Source organism: Acomys russatus, chromosome 20 (assembly GCF_903995435.1).
Source record: "Acomys russatus chromosome 20, mAcoRus1.1, whole genome shotgun sequence".
NCBI classification, from domain to species: Eukaryota; Metazoa; Chordata; class Mammalia; order Rodentia; family Muridae; genus Acomys; species Acomys russatus.
In genome coordinates, this window is record NC_067156.1 from 73,805,229 (window position 1) to 73,827,790 (window position 22,562).

Below are 22,562 nucleotides of genomic sequence, written 5' to 3' on the forward strand. Positions count from 1 at the left end.
TTGTTATTAAGGTAGAGGAATATCGAATGGCTGAAAAGCACAGAAATGCTCAACAACTCTAGCCATCAGGGAAATGCAAATCAAAACGACCTTGAGATTCCACCTTACACCTATCAGAATGGCTAAGATCAAGAACTCAAGTGACAGTGCATGGTGGAGAGGATGTGGAGTAAGGGGAGCACTCCCCCATTGCTGGTGGAAGTGCAAACTTGTACAACCACTTTGAAAATCAATCTGGTGCTTTCTCAGAAAATTGGGAATAGTGCTACCTAAAGATCCAGCTATACCACTCCTGGGCATATACCTGAAAGATGCTCTACCATACAACAAGGGCATTTGCTCAACTATGTTCATAACAGCTTTATCTGGCATGAATTAATAACATAATTCTTTTTGTACTACAGCCAGAATCTGGAAACAGCCTAAATGTTTCTCAACTGAAGAATGGATAAGTAAACTGTGGTACATTTATGGAAGGGAATACTACATAGCTATTAAGAACAAGGAAATCTTGAAGTTTGCAGGCAAATTGATAGAACTAGAAATGGTCATCTGAGTGAGGCAACCCAGGCCCAGAAGGACACACATGGCATATACTCACTTATAAGCAGATATTAGCCACGTAATACAGGATAACCACACTACAACACACAGACCTAAAGAAACTAAATAACAAGGCGGACCCCAGGGAGGATGCTTGATTCTCATTCAGAAGGACAGATATAACAGACATTGGAAGCAGTTGAAGAGAAGGAACAGGACGGGAGCCTACCATAGATGTCCTGTGAAGGACTCCGCCCAGCAGGGATCCAAGCAGATGCTGAGACTCACAGCCAAACTTCTGGGTGGAGCCCAGGGAGTCTATGGAAGAGTTGGGGAATAGAAGGACCTAGAGGGGACAGGAGCTCCACAAGGAGACCAATGGAGCCAACAATTCCAGTTGGAGGAAGGGGATGCTGCAGAGACTGATGCATCACCCAAGGACCATGCATGGTGAGGACCTTAGACCCTCTGCTCAGATGTAGTATATAGGCCGCACAGTCTCCTTGTGAGTCTCATAATATGGGGAGTAACAACTACCTCTGACATGCACTCTGGCACCCTAATGCTGATCCCTTCCCCCTGGTGGGGCAGCCTTGCCAGGCAACAGGAAGAGGATACAGGCAGTCCTGATGAGGTCAGATGTTAGGGGAGGAGAGGGTATGAAGGAGGGAGGGTGAGATCCAGAGACCAGAGAGGGGGCTACAATCGGTATCTAAAACGAGCAAATTAAAAAAAAATAGTACAAAAGAATTATGTTATTAATTCATGCCAAGGTACTTAATTTTAGGAATTTGTCCTTTAATAAAAAATGTTCTGTTTGTGACCATTTTGCTTATATGCTTAAGTTTTTAGGGAAAAAAGGTAAATTTTAATTAAATAAAAACCCTTTAATGGCACTTAGAGATTTAAATATAGGATTAATATATGGAAGTCGATGTCACTCGAAATATGTACTTTTTAATTTCAACTTTGGCTTCACTACAGGGTGGCAATGCCGATATTTACTTACATATTGTTTTCAATGTACCTGTTACTTATGTTTCTCTTGACTTTCGTTTGTTGATATTTTTTTCTATGCTTCCTTTGAAAAATCTTATTTTGAGAGGGATTATTTTCTACTATCTTCTCTAATTGATATATTTCTAATGTACTGCACCAACAGAAAACACCCCAGCTGCTAAGACTGCCTCTTGAGCCCTTACTGTGTGGTTTTCCTCTTTTTCTACGAATAGGAAATGCTTGGAACTTTTTTATGTTTTCCAAACACAGCTGTCTCTAAAGCTGCTCCAGTGCCTCAGAGTCACAGATGCTCCTCATTTCTATGGCTTGCCTTCCTTGGAGAGGACCTTAGCAGGGATGGCTCACCTCACTGCCTTCCCCGGCTGGAGTGCACACTCTACGCTCTCAAAGCCACTGGAGATTTGTGCGAAGTACTTGTCAGGTCTCTTGGAGGTGAGTAACCATGACAACTCTTAAGACGTATCCACTGATAGTGATCAGTTTTTATTTTCATGCCAGGAACAAATGTAGTGTATATTGTTATATCTAACGTAGATTAAAGTACAGTATATGTATAACTCATAATGTTAGAATGTTTTAATTTTTAAACAAATATGTGAGATCATATATGCATACTTACATTTTGAAGAAAAACTAAGGCTTATCTTCAGTCTCTTTATGAAAGTGATTTTTCCCCACTTATTTAGCTTGCTAAAGTTTCATTTTTACATTTTGGGTGTTGGGTGTTGGGTGTGGGGTGGGGTGAAGTCTGTGCATGCCTCTGCACAGATGCGATGATCAGAGGACAACTTACAGCAGTCCTTTCTCTCCTCACTCCATGTCAGTCCTAAGACTGAGCTAGGTTCACCAGGCTTGGCAGCAAGCACTTTTATGTGCTGAGCCATCTCAACAACCCCATTTAAATTTAAATTATGAAATATAATACATATCCAGAAAATACACAAAATTCAACACTAGCCTAGTGAGGTATTACACAATTAATCCCCATATGATTGCCCCAAAGTCTCCAAATAGAACCTAGCTGACAACTCTGGCATGTCGTCAACCATGTTCCTTTTGGTAATATTCCCCAACGGACCTTGATAGCTTGGTGTCCTTTTCTTTTTTATTATTGGTAGTTTTACTATTTTATCTTGTGTCTGTCTACAAAATATTTTCTGACTTTTTAAAAATGTACAAATGAAATAACTTGTTTGAATTGATTTCCTTCAATAGTATCCTTAGGAAGTTTATTCATTGCTTATAAGCAAAGATTAATTTTTTTTAAAGTAATCTGCATACTACAGCAATGAATTACACTTAGTTTTAAATATTGTTTGCTTGCAGCCAAATTTGGATGCTGTTGATTTGAACATATTGCCTTTTGTTGAAAATGGGGGTGCTATGTATATTTTAAATTTTTTTCTCATTTTGTTGATTTATGGAATCTTAATTTTTATTTATTGACTCTGTATTCATTAACATTTCCAGTTTCTAAGCAAATGCCTTTAACTCTTCACTTATTGACAGATTTTGTTCATGAAGCCATTCAGGTTGGAATCTTATATTTTGAAAGACTGTAAAATTTGAGTTGAGTTTTTAGTAGATCTATAATTAGACTAGGTTTCTTTTTTTTTTTTTTTTTTTTGCTTGTCTTAGTAAGTTATATTTTTCTAGAATTAAAAATTTTGTTTGCCTAATTAAAAAAAATCATTATACAAAAATTATTCATCTCTTAAAAGTGTACTGTATGTTTAGCTCCTGTTAGCCTTTCTGCTTTTTCTTACATGTTCTCACCAGTGCTGATGCTTGTTATTGTCACAAGAGAATAAACTGTCATCTTTGATCCTCTTTGTAGTGCCTTTCCCTGTTAGATTTTACTTGTGTAGAAGAATACATTTACAAAAAGTATAGAATTTACCAATGTTTTTAGGTCTGGTCTTACCTCACTAATTTCTGCTCCTGATGCCTCTTTTCTTTAATAAGCCTTTTTGTCTCTTAGCATATTAGAAGCATTGCCTTAATTACATTGCACAGACATCATTTGGCTGACACTGTTTCCAGTATGATGCAGCTAATTTAACTGAGATAGGGTTGTGCACAGCGTGCAGAGAACAGTTTTGCTGTGGGGAACTGGCAGCCATGCATTGTGCACCTGCCCAGCTGATGGAAGTCTTAGCAGAGCTGTCTGCGACCTCTGCAGTGTGAAAACCGAGGCATATTCACGGGCTATCAGGAGATTGATTCTTGTGCATGTTCACTATGAGAAGTTGGTTATGAACATTTAAGCTTACGCTTTTTTATTTTTATATCTACATATATTTTATTTAGTTTTTAGGATTTCAAACCTTTTTATTCTTTAGCATTTTATACAAGTTATTTTCATTCTACTTGCCCTCTCTCCCAGGGTCTCCCCACTTCTTTACCTATCCAATTTTGTGCCCCCTTTTCTGTTTTCCTTTCTTTTTCTTTTTTCCAGCAAAGACTGTTTGACAGTTTCTCTACATAGAGTTTAAGGCTTAACTATTTTTTTTTAAAAAATAAGCCTTTTCTTCTTCATCATAGCTATGTGATAAGCTTTGTTGGTCTGCAGATGGCATTTACCTATAGCCATTTCAGTATGTTGCTGTCTTTCGGTAGATAATCAGTTAATCCCTGTGCTTCACTGTTGGGTCATGACAGCTGCCTTTGGAGCACTCCCACCCGCTAGTGGCTGTCTGCTTTCTCAGCACAATGATTGTAATCCACAGCTTATTTTACCCTAAAACTATGTTCTGTTTTTAAAAAGACTTGAAAGTGTTAAATTTTAAAGAAGCATTATAAAATTCAGTATAAACTTTGCTGTAGCCTCTTTAAAAAATGCAGTTTAAAAAATATATACATCATGAAAGACATACTGTAAGTTAAGTTATTAATTACTCCGTGATACAAGGTGTGTGTGATCATAAATATATGAATATTTTACCCAGGTGTATTAGCCAAAGAGATGGTTATAATAGTTTTTTAAAAGGTAATTTCACTAGTAGATCTAAAAATATAATTAACTCATCCTATAATACCTAATTTCTAGTATTAGTTATTATGTGACTTACGAAAAAACCCAAGTAATTTTTGTGGAACATATGTGTTTGTTTATTTTTTATTTTAAAATAATGCTTATATATGTGTGCATGTGAATATGTTTGTGTACATGTGAATATGTGTGTATGCATGTGAATATGCATAGGAACCGGAGAGGGTGACAGGTTCCCCAGAGCTGAGTTACAGGAGCCCTGTGGTGTGGGTGCTGAGAACTGGGCTGTGTCCTCTGGAGCAGCAGCCTCTCTCACTACTGAGACATCTCTCAGCACTACCATACGTCTCTTTAAAACAAACTTTTTAATTTTTGTTTTCAGATCAGGGATTCATAAGAAGCTAAATGTTGTTCTGTTTATATCTGAAAACCATCAGATGTACTATTGATTTTAAGATTAGAATTTCTGATCACAGTTGCCCTTCAAATTCTAGAGATTAAGACTCGCTATGTATAACATTGGAGAATAAAGTGTTTAAATAGCAAACCCGGTCAGAAGGCAGTAATTAATTTTACGTTCAGTTATCTTGAGATAATAAACTTCAGCAGAACTTATTAACCAAGGTATAGATAAGAATATTTCGCAGTTATGAAAATTTGATTAATAAGTACTGATTTGGAATAAACAGGTGTTTGTTTCATGTTTCATTGAAAAAGGAGAAACACGTCTTTATATTCAGTGACAGGAAGTTAATGTCAAGAAAACATTTTATTTTAGAAGTTATAGCTGGGTTACATTTAATCTAGGGCTTTTGGCTCAGTTAATTAGGTGATTTGGTCTCTTATGTACACTGTCCAAGCTCATTATTCAGAAGAAAGCTTATACGAGCGGACGAGCAAGACTCATTGTTGGTCCCACTGATCTGCTTAGTGGTTCCTCTGTAACTGAGCCGATCCCTTCTTGAAAGAGCTGTTCTTCCAATATCAGGTCCTGTTGTTTCTATACATTAGATCTTATATTTGCCTTTTGCAGTGGTGTAGAAGTCCAGCTAGTCACAACTAATTAGGATATGTGAATGAACACTAAGTTAATCCCAGTGTTCTGACAAATAATACCAAAGCTATGAACAGATATGATGACCTGGAAATAGGATTATTACAAAGATGGTAAAAAGAAAATAAGGATTTGATCATTCAAGATTTTTATTTCTAATGTACTCACTTAAAAACTTAAGTTTTTAATTATGAAGAACATCATATCAACCCATATTTTGGAAGTTAGTTGAGCCTCTGGAGCTGTTGGTCATAGTCTAGCTTCTGCCTAATCTTGTTCTTTGAGAGAAAATTATCTGTTTACAAAAATTTTATCATTGGTCAAAGTTCCTAAATTTTTTATCAGGTAATATAAAAATCACACACACACGTATATATATATATATATATATATATATACGTGTGTATATGTGTGTATAATTTCCTTCACTGCATGAATTCAAGAAACAAATAAAAGAAAGCCTAAAAGAGCCCCAAGGGAGGTGATGTGAAGCGGCCCATGTGGAGGTTTACTGTGAAAGAGAGCAGCGAGGCCTTAGCCAGCGCCAGCACTTGCAGTTATGTTAGTGCCCAAAACAAGTAGTAGTGCTTGTTTGGACTTACAACAGAATTTTTCTCCAAAGATTTGGGACCTAAATACAGTATCTTTAAAAAAACATGATTAAATTTGAACTAGAAATAATTTTTGTCTTACTGAATTTTTAAATTTTAAATTGATAATCTATAGAGTATGTTTCCCCTGCTTAGGAACAATGTCTGATTCATACGGAAATGGTCAAAGAAAATGCCGCATTGCAAGTGTTTTATAGAGCAAACGTTAGGACTTTTCTAATGTAGTTGCTTAGCTAAGGGGTTTCTTCACAAGATAAGTACTACTGTGTTGCTACTGTTGGGGAAGTGTGAGAGCTCTCAGATGTGTGGGAAAGAAATGAATTAATAAGCATATTCTCAAATGAGAAGAAGAAATCTAAGATCACTCAGAAGTAAATTACATTTCTATTTGTGTTTAACACAAAGTTTTGCATAACCCTGACAGTCAATGAGTTTTGTAGATCTAGTAATTTTGTATATACTTTTCAACTACACATTTAAAAATTTTTAAATAGAAATGTTACAGCACTTAAAATGAGCATCATAAGTCTAAAAAATGTCCTAGGAAGGTACTAAATAAACATCCCTTGAACAGATCCCACAGTTGAAAATATTTAAAAACATTTTTTAACCCTGGTAAACTTTATCACTGTAGTACTATTAAGTATATTAATAGGACTGTTTTAAATTTATGTGGCTAATGCTTGATTAGATAGTTAGCAGAAAGATACCTACTGTTATATATCCTTACAAGGAAAACCACTGTAAAATTGTTTGTATTTTCTTTCTAGGTCATCACTTCTTTTTATGTGGAACGGGGAGGAAATGCTATGTCCTTCATGGGAAAAGGTGTGACAAAGAGCACCGTTCTTTGCTTGCTTCATTTATCCCATGAGATGATGGCCCAGGAACCAAGCTCGGTAAGAGAAGCACCAGCTGCCATCATCTCAGCTGGTGCTTGAAAAGGAATGTGCTGTGTCTCATACATTCCAAGGCTATGAACTCGCTAAGAAAGTGTTATTTTAGAGTTGGTAGTAAGACAGTAGGAATTATTGACATGGGGGTGGGAGCTGTAGAGATGGAAACTGTTACACATGTGCCTTACACACAAAGCATAAACAAAAATAAAATCTGTTCTTTGTTTTTTGTTTTTTTCCAGACAGGGTTTCTGAGCATCCCTGGCTGTCCTGAAACTCTCTTTGTAGATCAGGCTGGCCTTGGACTCATAGAGATCTACCTGCCTCTGCTTCCTATGTGCTGGGATTAAAGGTGTGCTCCATCATGCCCGGCTCAGAAATAAAATCTTTAAGACAGTAATTGTTTTGGGTTATAACATTTCTTGGAAATTATATGTGTCTGAATTTATTTAAAACTTTAGTTTGGTTGAAATCATTAAGTTTAAAAATTGTGTTAAGGGAAGCCAAGATTATTATTTGCATTATTTTGGACAAAAATGCATTTTTACTTTTTGATCTTCAAAAAATTAGACTCATTATAAGCTCTCTAAACTCTCTTACTTGAATTACTCTATCATTGGTTTTCATTCTAGGAGTGGATGCCACTTTGGTTCTTGCCTTTGGGCAGTCACAGTGAAGAACACGCTCCTACTCAGCAAGGGTTGGCCTGGCTAATTCCCTTATGGGTTGATAGAGACCCAGAGGTCAGTATAGAAGAATTCTAAGTATGTTGCATCTAGATTCAAAAGCAACTGAAACACAACAGATATGCAAAATTATGGGTTCTTGTAGTTGATACAACTTATGTTTTATTTAGCCCCCAATGTTCCCTCAGCCAACGACAAACAAGCACTGTTGACTGGGTTATTGCCATAAGAGAATTTTTGCCTTACAGTTGGTTGGCTGGAAGTTCAAGGTCTGTGTTCCAGCATAGCCAGGGTCTGGAGAGGGCTCTTATTTCCACTTACAGACGCCTGTCATTTTGCATGGTGCTCATAAGGCCTTTCGCTGTACATACGTCAGGCAGTCACCAGTCTGGTTGGGGGTAGGACCTCATTGTTAAGAGTTCATTATGTTTAATTATATTGAGGAAGCCCTATTTCCAAACAGGTCACATTGGGAATTAAAACTTGCACGGAGATTGGAGGGTCATCTTTCAGCCTCGCTTTCCAAATTTGTTCCATTAAAATTCACATCCCTCTCTTTTCAAATAAGTACATTAATCACTGTAAGTAGATTTAAAAACCGAACACCAAAACTTAACTCACTTCAACCTCGACTTTAGAGTCTGAAGTCCAAACTTTTGTGTGAATATTATCTAAATCAAGAATAGATGAGAATTCATGTATTTCTTTGTGGGGGAAACAATTTGTTCTTACCTAGGAAGCTATGAAACACAGAAATTATGTATCTCTATCTGATTGTAGAACAGTCGTAGAATACACATTTCCAGTCCTAAAGGGAGAAATAGGAATGGGAGAAATGAGATTCCAAAGCAAATGCCCACGGCGAGGAAGGACATTGCACTAGCACTCAAGGATTAAACTGGGTTATGGCCTTCTGGAGGCGGGAGAGACAGTCTCAACCCCAGCTTCCTACAACTCAGTCGGTAGCCTGACCTCTTCAGGCTGTCTCCCTGGGCTCCACCTGTGATGATGTGGTTGAGGACAGCACCACCTTCCCTGAGGCATTGGACTGTGCCAGCCTGGCCCAGTGAAACTGGAGAAGCCACAGCCTTGGGAAGTGAGGGTGTTGCCTCGCCGCCATGCCCAGGCTAGGAATGGCTGCCCCAAAGGTCTCACTACGTTTGGAACCATTTTTCTCTCTGAGGAATTGCCTGTGTAATCCAAGCCCCACAACCTCACAGTCATTGCAGCTCATTTTCTTGTTCCCTGCCATGCTACACTGGAATTGTCTCATCTCCATTCTGGCTCCTCCTAAAATGTCTAAACAGTGCTCACCATTGCTTCGTGAGACAGTTATTCAGCCATATCTCTGTGGCCTTTCCAGGACAGGACTTCCCGTCTTGCACATAGGTAGATAAGAACTTTTTATTTTTGTTTTTTATTTTTTTTATTAATTTATTCTTGTTACATCTCAATGGTTATCTCATCCCTTGTGTCCTCCCATTCTTCCCTCCCATTTTCCCATTATTCCCCTCCCCTATGACTGTTCCTGAGGGGGATTCCCTCCCCCTGTATATGCTCATAGGGTATCAAGTCTCTTCTTGGCAACCTGCTGTCCTTCCTCTGAGTGCCACCAGGTCTCCCCCCTCCAGGGGACATGGTCAAATGTGAGGCACCAGAGTACGTGAGAAAGTCATATTCCACTCTCCCCTCAACTGTGGAGAATGTTCTGTCTATTGGCTAGATCTGGACAGAGGGGAGGACATCCTATTTGGACTCTAGATGAGAGAAGCATGGGAGAATAGCAAAGTAGAAGAATCCAGAGGGTCCTAGAACTTTTAAAAAATCACTTATAATTATGCTTAAAAAAAAGAACCCCCCAAAACCAAATATATCGTCCTTATTCAAATCATGTGTCCTTTGCATTTTGCTGTAAGCACTCAGGAGGTATTAATACACTCAGCACTTTACGTAGAAATATTTTCAGCTATGTGCATAATTCCATTGCTCACAAAACACTTAACATTTGAGCACAGTTGGACCACTCTTACTTCTCTTTGTGTAAAGCATTCACTACAACAAATGCCAGGAGTAAAAGAACTTACAAGGAGAGTCAGCGTGTGTTTGGCTCACAGTTCTGAAAGTCGCAGCCCCATTGCTTTGGGCTCTGCAGCGGAGTCTTGCTGGTGCTCATGTTGTAGCTGCTCACCTTCGGGCAGCAGAGAGAAAGCAGCCGCTGGGTCTCAGGGCTCATTTTTGGGGCTTGCTTCCCTATCCTGTAACAGCTCTACCTTCTGCTAGTGGTCCCATGGACTAGGGATGACACGTAGCACACGGGCCCTTGGTGGTTACTTGTCCAAATCAGAGCACCATCGATTCAGGGTCACCTTTCTTCCATACCACACTGCGAGTAAGGTGCTCATTTCTTTCTGACGTCACGCCGGAATCATTCTTACAGTTGATCTTCCTGCAGTCTTTTAGACTCTGGCCTATTGTGTAGTTCAGAAGTCACGTTGGTGTCATTAGGTATCTGTTAGAGTATAGCTCCTCTTACTGGTAGGAAAAAAAATCTATATTAATGTTCTCAGAATGGGCTGCCTGAAACGAGCAGCAGTGTGACTTCCCACATTTCTGGCGGCAGCTGGCTTCTTGGGCGACTCCCTTCCCACTGTGGATGGCTGCCTTCTCATTACCTGTTCATTTTCCTCCTCTTGTTACAGGGACATGGGGAAAGACATATTGTCTCTTTTAACGCAGCTACCCCATTTCATTTTAAAAGCTACGTAATATTAATGTGTCATTTGTTCAGCAATGTTGAGTAAGAAATGGTGGATCATATTTAAAACCTTGATTTGTAGATGTGTTATTTGATCTGAACTTAGAACGTACAGCTTTAGGAACTTAGCACTTGGACTCATTACCTGACTGTTTTATGGATGTGTTATTTTTATTCTCTAATTGTTACTGAAAATGCATTTATGGCCAAAATCCAGAAATGCACCACACTGTTATCTTAAATAGCAGTTATGCTATGGCCAGCATTTCTGTACCAAATTAAGCTTTCTTGAAACATTTTTCTCTTAAAATAACTTGAGAAAGTACTACATGCCCTATAAAGAAACATGATCCAGCTACACAAAAATACTGCTATATTAAAAAATAGAACACAATATTTTTTAAGAATGAAGAATAAATAGGAATCATGTTTGATAAATAAGTATTCTTTGCTTTTCCTTAAAAATCCTTATAAAATATAATTGCTTTAATACTTATAGCTATCTAGGTTAACCTCATATAACATTTGTTTATACTCTACTTCTTTTTCAGGTCATTGCTTTTATTTTCCTTTTCTTTCTTTTTCAACCCTGATACAGAAATTTTGTAAAGTCAATGCTGTTTTCACACATATGTAGGACACTGTTTCTATGTGTCTTTTAATATGTAGGTATGTAAGGCCAGTGAAATCTTCATACATTTGAAGGGCACTGTTTCTGAGTGTCCTTTAGTGTGTAGGAATATAAGGCCAGTGCCATAGTCACACACATGTAGGACACTATTTCTGTGTGTCCTTTGGTATGTAGGAATGTAGAGCCAGTGCGTGTTCACACAGTTCTAACACACCTTTTGCACCAGAGGGGTGACTCCTTGCTGGGATGGAGCACCCTTGGATTTGACATCTCTGTCTTGACTTGACAGGTGAGATTCACATCACTGGGCTTGGGCTCAGCACTGACTGCTACTGAAGCTGGCTGTGTGGCCTTGGCAAGCAGCTGTCAGAACATCTCTGGTGGGCTCTGGGGAACCACGGTGAACATTCTTCTGGATCAGTCAGAGTGCAGCATGGTGCGCCGGGAGGTATGTCTGTGAAGCAGCCTGATTCCCCTTCCCTCCCCTTTATTGATGTTAGAAGTCTATTGCACATCAAGTCCACTTGACTTGCTGTTTGGGAGAGTAGACTGAGCAAAAATCATTATTTATTTTGCTGACAAAAAATTAAAATGACAAGTGATTACTTTACAGTAAAATTTAAGTCCTCTATTCAATTAAGGCAGAATATTTTAAATTTTTGTATTACATATTTATGCATGCATTTATTTTGTGTATATGTACATGCATATGAACACACGTTTGTGCACGTGCTCTCCTGAGGGAGGACAACTTGCGAGAGCCTGTTCTTTCCTCCCATCAGGTGGGTTCTGGGGATACAATTCATTCTTGGGAGCAAGTGTCTCTACTTGCTGTCTTTACTTTGCCATCTTACTGTTCCAGATTATGATGTTTTAATATGAACTTTTTATATTACTTATTGTAAAGTAATTCACAGAAAACATTTGAATTTAACATGTATTGGCCTTTAATGTTTATAATCCCTTAATAATGAAAAGTATTTTCAAACTAATATTTCACAGTGCATGTCAATAATATTTGAAAATAATATAAACACTAACTTAATTTGTGTTCTTAAAGTTACTTACTTATTTGTTATTCAGTCATTTACCTATGCACATGCCTGTGCTTATGAGGGTCAGAGGACAAATCCCCAGCCAGTTCTCTTTTGTCATCTTGTGTGTTATAGGGACCAAACTTGGGTCATCCATAAGCGCCTCCACCCACTGTGCCATCCTGTCAGCTCAAACTGTTGTTTGTTTTTGTTGCTGTTATTTGTTGCTGTCTGTCTAGTGATGACTCATACTAGTAGTTCAAAAATTACAAGCAAATAGTGCTCAGAGGTTTCTGAAGAAATCAGCAGTTCCTGGCCCACCATATCCAGTACCCAGTGGCAAATGCATAGATCATTTTTCATATTAGCTGCTGTCATAATTTCAAATGGTAATTTTTACATTTATGCATTTTTTTTATTCATTAATTTTAAACGTTGGGTTTTTTTTTGTTTTTTGTTTTTTGTTTTTTTTTTGTTTTTTGGTTTGTTTGTTTGTTTTAGAGACAGGGTTTCTCTGTAGCCTTGGCTGTCTTGTACTTGCTTTGTAGACCAGGCTGTCCACGACCTCACAGTGGTACCCCTACCTATCCCTCTCCAAGTGCTGGGACTATAGGCATGTGCTACTGTGCCCGGTTTAATTTTAAACTTTTTAAATTCACTTCCAGTGCAGACGGATGGAAGGTTTTCTCTTAGAACTTCTCCCATTCTACTATTCTCTTAGTACAATTGCAGAAAATCTTTCACTAAATGAAAATCAGTTCTTATGTTCATATGATTATGTCATTCTGTCACCTTATGGTCTGGTAGGTAGAACTGGACATTTGTGCTTTAAGATTATTAGGAAGCTTTGTATGAAAGAGAAGGAAATTGAAGAAGGAAAAGGCAGATGTTTGCTATCTGTGTGTATACCCTAGAAACGAATTTGAAGACAGCATGTACATTTCTTAAATGCTTCTAGAATCTCTTATACTAGTCAATTTTGCATCAACTAAATTTTTAAATAGTAAAGCATATTTTCTTATGAAGTAATTTCTTAGTTTGCTCATTACATAATTCAGTCATCAGCTAAGAAGAAATGAGGTTATGAGATCTTGTAGCCTGCTGTGGCCTCTATATTTAATTACAGCAATTGGTTATTTCAGAGATGACAACAAGATGGCAGTATTGACATTTTGTGTTTTTAATTTTCAGGCTGCATTTATTCTTCAGAATCTCCTTGTAATTCCGATGCCTTCAGAAGTTAAAAATAATTATACTTGGCAGGTGGGAATAAACAGTTATCATTCTAGCAGATATTTTATGTTAATTAATTTTTTAATTTTCAGCATGTGTGTGCAACTAGTCTTTTGTGTCTGTGGGTTTCATATTTGTGGATTTAAGCAACCAGGGGTCGAAAATATTCAACAAAAAGTAATTGAACTGAATAATTACAGACATTTTCCTTACAGCATGACAAATACATACAATGTCATTCCAGTTATTGTAAGAGACGTAGTCAGCCAAATACGTATAGATAATAAAAAACATCACTCTGCTTATATAGGGATTAATTTCTCTGCACAGAGTTTGGTATTTGTGAGAGTATAAGAACCAGTCTCTTGTTGAGACCAAATGGCTGGACTTTATTACTTAAAAACTATGTTGTACGGCAGCAGACATTTCTTTCTTTTTTTTTTTTTTTAATTTTTTATTAATTTATTTTTGTTACATCTCAATGGTTATCCCATCCCTTGTATCCTCCCATTGTTCCCTCCCTCCCATTTTCCCCTTATTCGTGTCCCTCAGTAGAAGAATGGACAAAGAAACTGTGGTACATTTACACTATGGAATACTACTCAGCTATTAAAAACAAGGAATTCCTGAAATTTGTGGATAAATGGATTGATCTAGAAATGATCATAATGAGTGAGTTAACCCAGAAGCAGAAAGAATCAAATGGTATATACTCACTTATATCTGCATACTAGCCCAAGGGGCATGTCCCACGAAAGCCTTCACTTACCAGGAAACTGGGACAGAGGGGAGGACATCCTATTCAGACATTTCTTAATTAGAGGGTGGTAACTGTCTGCTGCTTGCTCACAGATAAACATTCTCCGGGGCTGTGAAGTGGCCCAGCAGGAGAAAGGAGCGAACTGACTACAAAGTTGTCCTCTAACCTCCACACACATGGTGTGGCACATGTGACCCTATACTCACATAATAATAATTTAATTAAAAAATTAAGATTTGCCAAAATGACACTGAGATTCCATCTTACACCCATCAGAATGGCTAAGATCAAAAACTCAAATGACACCACATGTTGGCGAGGATGTGGAGAGAGAGGAACACTCCTTCATTGCTGGTGGGAATGCAAACTAGTACAACCACTTTGGAAAGCTATCTGGCGCTTTCTCAGAAAAATGAGAATAGGGCTTCCTCAAGACCCAGCTATTCCACTCCTTGGAATATACCCAGAAAATGCCCTACCACACAACAGGGACATATGCTCAACCATGTTCATAGCTGCTTTATACATAATAGCCAGAACATGGAAACAGCCTAAATGTCCCTCAGTAGAAGAATGGACTAAGAAACTGTGGTACATTTACACGATGGAATACTACTCAGCTATTAAAAACAAGGAATTCCCAAAATTTGTGGACAAATGGATTGATCTAGAAATTATCATAATGAGTGAGTTCACCCAGAAGCAAAAAGAGACAAATGTTATATACTCACTTATATCAAAACACTAGTCCAAGGAATACATATCATGAAAAACTTTACTTACCAAGAAAGTGGGTCAGAAGAGAGGACATCCTATTGAGACTTTAGGCAAGAGTAGCATGGAAGAATGGGGGAAATAGTAGGACCCACAGGGTCCTGGAAACCTACAAGAAGAACTTTATGACAGGCAGATCTGGGTCCTTGGGTCCTCCTCAAACTAAGGCACCAGCCAAGGAGAATATAGGCAGTAAGCTTCGAACCCCTAGCAAGACCTAACCGACGAACATGATATTCTCCACCGTTGAGGAGAGAGTGAGATCTGACTCACACGAACTCTGGTGTCCCTTTTCTGACCATGTCCCCCGGATGGGGAGACCTGGTGGCACTCAGGGGAAGGATAGCAAATTACCAAGAAGAGACTCGATATTCTAAGAGCATATATAGGGGGAGGAGGTCTACTTCAATCACAGACATAGGGGAGAGGAGAAGGGGGGAAGTGGGAGGGAGGGAAGAATGGGAGGAGACAGGGGAAGGGCTAACAATTGAGATGTAATATGAACAAATTAATAAAATTAAAAAAAATTAAGGCTTGCTTATTTTACGTGTATGACTGTTTTGCCTTCATATGTGTGCACCACGTGCATGCCTGGTGCCCACAGAGGAAAGAAAGGAGAGTCACATCCCTTGGAGCTGGAGCTACAGACGAGCATGACTCACCTTATAGGCACAGTGACTCAAACCTGGGTCCCCTGTAAGACTGAAAAGTGCGCTTAGTCACTGAGCCTCAAATAAGTCTCAATCTCTCCACCCTCCAATAAACCTTTGTTTTTATTTATTTGTTTGTCTGCTTGTTTTGAGATAAGAACATACCATCGAGCCTTGGCCAGCCTGGAACTCACTGTGCAGATCCGGTTGACCTCAAACTCAACAGAGATCTGCCTTTCTCTACGTCCCAGAGCTGGGATTAAAGGCATGTGCCACCATACCCAGCCTGATAGGACATTAAAAAAACAATAAAATTGTAAGGAAAAAACTCTATGCTTTTAGGATTAGTAATGCTTAGCTTGATATACACTAAGTACTTTTCTAGAAGCTTCATGTGTATTAACTGCACATGTATTAATGGTTGTTGTTGTGAATGTTTCTCTTATTTAATATATATATTTAGAATACATATATATACTTTAGAAGTTTTAGCACAAAGGTTTGGAGTAGTGTGATGAAGCCATATGGTTAGTCAGTGGGAAACCCTTGCTGTGAGCATGGAGAGTCTTCTTTTTTTTTTTTTTGTCCACATCATTAAATTGGCTCTGCAATTTAATAATAAGGTCGGTTGTATTTAAAAAATGCAATCATATTAAATTGTTTTCTTTTCCCGAGTTAGCATATAGTTGGGGCCATGAATTATCTCTATTTCCTTATATTAGATTTTTAAAAATAATGAATGTCAAGTCATTAGTTAACATTTAAGTAGATAATTTGTAGAAAAAGAAAGTGATGTCATTGTAGGTATGAATTGTATTTGCTATCATTTTATCTTCATCTTATAATTGTATGCCTATGAGAATGTTATGTCTATTTCTCTAGATCCTCTACAAATGTTTATTTTTAAGTTTCCCTCAGAATATGAACTAATAGTTACTGAATCAAGCTGAGCTTCAGAAAGGCAGATTTCAGTGTGTCACCTGATGCCCGATCCGGCTGGCAGTTACTTCCTGGGGTGTTCACTTCTTCAGTCTTTACAAAGCCAATTAGCAGTGCTGCTGCCATAATTCATCTCTAGCCTCGTGTGTGTGTGTGTGTGTGTGTGTGTGTGTGTGTGTGTGGTGTGTGTATCTGTGTGTCTGTGTGTATGTGAGTGTGTGTGACTTTGTGTCTGTGTTTGTGTCTGTATGTGCAAACATGTGTGTCTGTGTGCACGTGTTTATGTCTGTGTGTTTGTGTGTATGTGTTCTTGTGTGTGCATATGTATGTCTGTGTGTGTGTGTGTGTGTGTGTGTGCATTGTGAATGTGTGCATGCACACATGTGTGTGGGTGTATGTGTGCACCATAGTGCAGGCCGAGAGGTCGGAAGCAGGTCTGTGAAGTCTGTTTTTTCCTCCTTCTTTTATGAGGTGCAGGGGTGGAGCTCAGGTCATCAGGCTTACACAGCAGGTCCTTTTACCCTCGGAGTCTTCCTGCTATCCTCTGAAAATGGTTCTAAAGTCTTTAATTTCTGAAAGACCCTAGTATTTTGTTTTTACCATTAAATTGGATTCTTTACCACATATTACTTTTACTTCCTTGCCTCATTTCTTACCAATAAAATTTGCCTTTTTATCTAGAATGTTTGATTTTGAAGGTTGGGGCCATAGTTTATTATTTTTCTTTAATTAATTAAGTTATTTATTTATTCACTTTCCATCCTGATTGAAGCGCCCTTTCTCCTCTCCTCCCAGCCCCACCCTCTTGCCCTCTTCACCCTTTCCCCTCTCCCATTCTTCTCAGAGAAGGGACCGCACCCCACCCCACCCCACCCCACCCCACCCCACCCGCTGCCATTGCCCCAGTACTTCATGCTGAAGCAGGACTTACGGTTCTGGGGACTGAACCAAGGCCTTGCTTATGCTGGGCAGCAGGTACTCTACCACAGGTAGTTTGATGTTTTGAATGCGCTGTAACAGTTTCCACTGGATAGGAAATTGGCATTGCTTTAGGATTTCTGATTTAGTAGTACGTAAAGCACAACTTTCATTATTAGCCTTATGTAAGGGAAGTCTTTCTTTTGTATCATAATATCTCCCATTTTCTGTATAGATACAGAAATATGCTAGAGATGGAAGAGGAACAGAGGAACAGCATATGTGAACACTACTTTCCTTGGCCTCCAGTGAACGCCCGTACCACCTTCCCTTAAAGGCTAGGGAGCCAGCCCTGCTGAGGATGAGAGCTCACTTCTTGGTGTAGAAATCTTCACATACTGTAGCTCTTTCAAAATTAGGGCATTTCTCTTAAGAATGATGTTTATAACGGCTCGCCTTTATTCCCAGCAGCTATCAAGGCTATGTTTCTCAGGAAAGAAAACAGAATCAGTGTTGAAGCACTGGAAATTATATTGTGGTTCTAGCCACGCAGTGCCTGTCCACTAGTGAGCCACAGCCCAGCTGGTTGTGGCTGGTTTGGTTGTTGGGTTTACTTTGAAGACTAGCATTCCCAGTCCCTGCAATGTTTACAACTAACCTTAGACTGGATTATGACTAGAAATTTAATGGTCAAAAATAGATTCTCTCTCTCTCTCTCTCTCTCTCTCTCTCTCTCTCTCTCTCTCTCTCTCTCTCTCTCTCTCGATCATCTCTCTCTCTCTCTCTCTCTCTCTCTCTCGCGTGTGTTGTGTGTGTTGTGTGTGTGTGTGTGCTTATGTCCATGCTATGGCATTTGCTTGGTGCTTGCATATTGGGGGTATTCAGTGACCAAATTTACTGATTGGAGCTAATGACCTGATTTAGGGAAAGACAGGCATTTTACAACGTTTTATGTATTCTACTAGTGGCTTATGCATAATTTTTGTAATGATAGAGTTGTTCTTCCCTTGAAACGAATATAATAGTATAAAGGAGTTATTATGTGTTTCAATATACCAGATTATTACTAGTTTGTGAGGGTAATACACTTGTTCTCACTTTGTTTTCTACATTTACAAGAGGCCTTTGAATTGGCACAGGCATACTTCTTCACTCAAATTTCCCAGTGTTATTTTTCATATGTGGTTTAACTTGTCTGTGTCATGGTTGCTCTTTGTAAAAATATTTTTATCTTTATTTTTATAATTTATTCACATTATATCTAAAATGTTATCCCCTCGTTCTTGTCTTCCTGTTCCCATCCTCCCTCCCTCTTCTGACCTATTCCTCTCCCCTAGACCTCTGACAGGGCTGGCCCTCCTACCCCACTGTCTGGCCATAGCCCATCAGGTCTCATCAGGATAGCCTGAATCCTTTCCTCTGTGTGCCTGCAAGGCCATCCTGCCAAGGGGCAGTGATCAAATTGTGGGCACCAGAGTGCATGTCCGAGGCTCAGTAGCAGCCCTCCCCCTACGTGGAGAACGAGTCGTACACTGGCTACAGGAGTCTAGGTTCTCTGCATGCATTGTCCTTGGCTGGTGCTGCCAGCCTTGACTGTGCCTGCCTCCTCTGGGTCCTTCCATCCCCCAACTCTTCGATACAACTCTCAGTGCTCTGCCCAGAGTCCAGCTTCTAGACCCAGTCTCTGTCCTGTTCCTCCACTGGGGCAGCCTCCCAGAGGACATCTATGTTGGGCTAATATCCACTTACAAGTAAGTATAAACCATGCATGTCTTTCTGGGTCCGGCTTACCTCAGTCAGGATGATTTTTTTCTAGTTCTGTCCATTTGCCTGCAAATTTCAAGAATTCTTTGTAATAGCTGAGTAGTATTGTGTAAATGTACCACAGTTTCTTTATTGATTGTCAACTTGACACACCTAGGAAGAAGGAGCCTCAAGTGAAGGGATTACCTCCATTAGGATAGCTTAAGAGTGTATGTGTAAGCTGGGTGTGGTGGCGCACGCCTTTAACTGCAGCACTTGGGAGGCAGAGGCAGGTGGATCTCTGTGAGTGCGAGGCAACCTGGTCTACAAAGCAAATCTAGGACAGCCAGGACTACAAGAGAAACCCTGTCTTGAAAAACCAGATAGATGATAGATAGATAGATAGATAGATAGATAGATAGATAGATAGATGATAGACAGAGAGAGGGAGAGGAAAGGAGAGGGAGAAGGAGAGAGGGAAGGGGGGGAGAGAGAGAGAGAGAGAGAGAGAGAGAGAGAGAGAGAGAGAGAGAGAGAGAGAGAGAGAGAGAGAATATGAATAAATGTATATGGGAGTGGGGCCCATTTTTTGATTGCTAAATGATAGAGGAGGGCCAAGCCCACTGTGGATAGATGGGCAGGGTTATAGAAGGAAGCAAGGTGAGGAAGAGCAGGAATTAAGCCAGTAGGGTGCTGTTCCCTCATGGTTTCATGGTCTTTGTTTCAGTTTGTGACTAGAATTTAGCTTCGCTCCAGAATGGACTATATAACCCATAAGCCACATACACCTTCTCTTTCTCAAGTTGTTTAAGGTCATGGTGTCTATCACAGAAACAAAACTGATTTTCTGGTCTCTTTTAAAGTTTTGTTACTTTCTGTGAATCACAAGCACACTGTTCCTTTCCCCCTTAATTCTGAAGGATGAATTTCTTAAAAACAAGGACATTCTCTTACATGATAATAATAGTTTTTATAGCATGTTATGCAATTCTACCAAGAACCTTATATAAATATAAGGTTTATTTACTAGTTAACCAAATCAAAATAAGCTACTGAAAGGCAGATTTCAGGGCACCTGACACACCACCTAGCCGACATCTATCTTCTGGATCATTTCCTTTCTTTTGTTTATGGAGAAAGGAAATCCAATCTTGGATCCAACTTAGAATACATTTTTCATCTAGTTATTTTCATCTGAATGTGTTTCTAATTCTTTTACATCTATAATCTTTTTGAAGGACGCATGCTCTTCAGATTCTGTAATGTCTTTCTGTTAGTTTTACCTGTTTCCTTATGATTAAATTTGTATTCTTCAGTCTTTCATAAACACATAGAAATGATGTACTCAGATTTATCTTTTTTCTATTATTTTGGTTATATTAATTGATTTCTTGGTGATTGCCTATTTCTCCATTATTTTTATTGTTACGAAACATTTTGAGACTTTGTCAATGTTATCTGAAATAATTATATGACCTTTACTAATGGTTTTGTAGTTATGTCATTTCTTTCTATATTCACTACATTCAACTCTAGCGCGTTCCTGTTTTTCACTGCTACTACCTTGTTCACTTATTTATTCGCTTTAGTATAGACTCCTGGGCTCTTAGTTTGTTTCTCAGATTGCCACCTCTGTCTCTTTGTTTAGTTGATCAGATTATTCTAGCTTTGGCTAAGACTGTCCTTGATGATGACTCTTTTGTCCTTTAGACTTGTCTTTGGAAAGTTGGAACATTAAGCTTACTTTCTGGTGAAGAAAAGTGTTGTCCTTTAGTTTTCTGGCCTCAGCCTAGAATCAGGTATTTGCTCAAAGGGCTCTGATTACTTTCTAATGATAGTATGTATGGGGCTGGAGAGATGGCTCAGCAATTAAGAGCACTTCTTGCTTTTCCAGAGAACCCAGGTTAGATTCCCAGTATACACAAGGCACCTCACGACCACCTGTAACTTCCGTTTTAGGGGATCTGATGTCTTTTGGCCTCTGTAGGGGTCAGACATGCATGTAGCGCCCAATCATATATGCAGGCAAAACACTCACACACATGTAAAAAGTTTTAAAGGAGAAGCAGTATGTACACATGTATTGCTAATATGGGCGTTTTTTTGGTTTTGGTTTTGTTTTTTAATATTTTCTATTTTGAGGAAGGGTCTCTAACCTAGGCTAATCTCAAACTCCTTATGTAACTGCGGATGGCCTTCTGGTCTACAGGCCTATACTACCTAGCATTTCCAGGTTACATGGTGCCAGGGCCTTGTGTATGCTAGTCAAATACTCTACCAAACAAGCTACCTCTCCAACCCTACGAGCCATGTTTAGAAATGAAGTCTGGCGTCTGGATGTGCTCCCTGTTCTCGACTTCTCTTGCTTCTGTGTCTGTGCATGTGCTAGTCTTTGTGTGTATGTTTTTGATCAATAGAAGCACTTATTAGTGTGTATTATTAGTTATAAGTTATTCATATTTCTGCTTCATGTTTGTATAGTCAATACACATATTTTCATCTTTTACTGTATACATCATGAAGCACTTTCAATATTTCACAAAACATTTCTTGTTGAACTCATCTTAATGGTGGTCATAATTCATGTGCTTTTATGAATTTTTAATATTTTTAGGATCATGTTTTTATAGTCTTTAGATTATATTATAGTACTTTTATATGTTACCAAGTAATTCCATTTTTTATTCTTCTTATATGTAATTCTTGGCTTCTAGTCTATTTGCACAGTGACTACAGGAGTAAAATATATGTCTTACAATTAACATTCTAATTTTTTTTCATGCAGAACTGTATTTTCAAGTTAATTGCAGAGTTCTGAGATAATTAATCTGCACCTTTCTTTGCAATTATGTTTATAATTGGCACCTGGTGACTTATGAGTTGCTTTTTCTTTATGCACTGCTGTGCTGAGTATTCCCTGAAATTCAGCTGGTGATCCATCAGGTCCAGGGCTCAGTTCACCTGTTGAGGACAAGGGTGGTAATGACACAGACATCTTGAGATAAGCCATTAGATCATGTGGACTTCCTCACAGTACCAAAAGAGAGCGATTACAGTTGCCTCTGTGGAGCCAAGCTAGTGTAAGTCTCTGTTGACCAGGCTATTGAATCCTGTGTCTTCAGTGGGAAGCCTGCATCAGGCCTTTGTGCATATGCTGGGCATGGCCGCATTGCCGATTACATGCCATCACCACTGAGAAACTTTGGCATGTGGAGAATAGGGTCAGCTAAAAATAATGGTGTCTAATTCACATGAATTACCGTTCATGCACTTTCCTTTGAAATATTAAAAGTGGTTTTAAGAGGCTGGAGAGATGGCCTAGC

At 38.9% G+C, this 22,562-nt stretch overlaps 1 protein-coding gene across 1 annotated transcript in view; it reads left to right on the forward strand.

Annotated features, from left to right (window-relative positions):
* Rttn (rotatin) overlaps positions 1-22,562 on the forward strand; it is a 246,542-nt gene that overhangs the window by 80,042 nt on the left and 143,938 nt on the right. Inside the window, 5 exon segments of the mRNA XM_051163892.1 lie at positions 1,776-1,995; positions 6,991-7,119; positions 7,749-7,859; positions 11,478-11,636; positions 13,414-13,485. Coding sequence (XP_051019849.1) covers positions 1,776-1,995; positions 6,991-7,119; positions 7,749-7,859; positions 11,478-11,636; positions 13,414-13,485 — 691 coding nt within the window.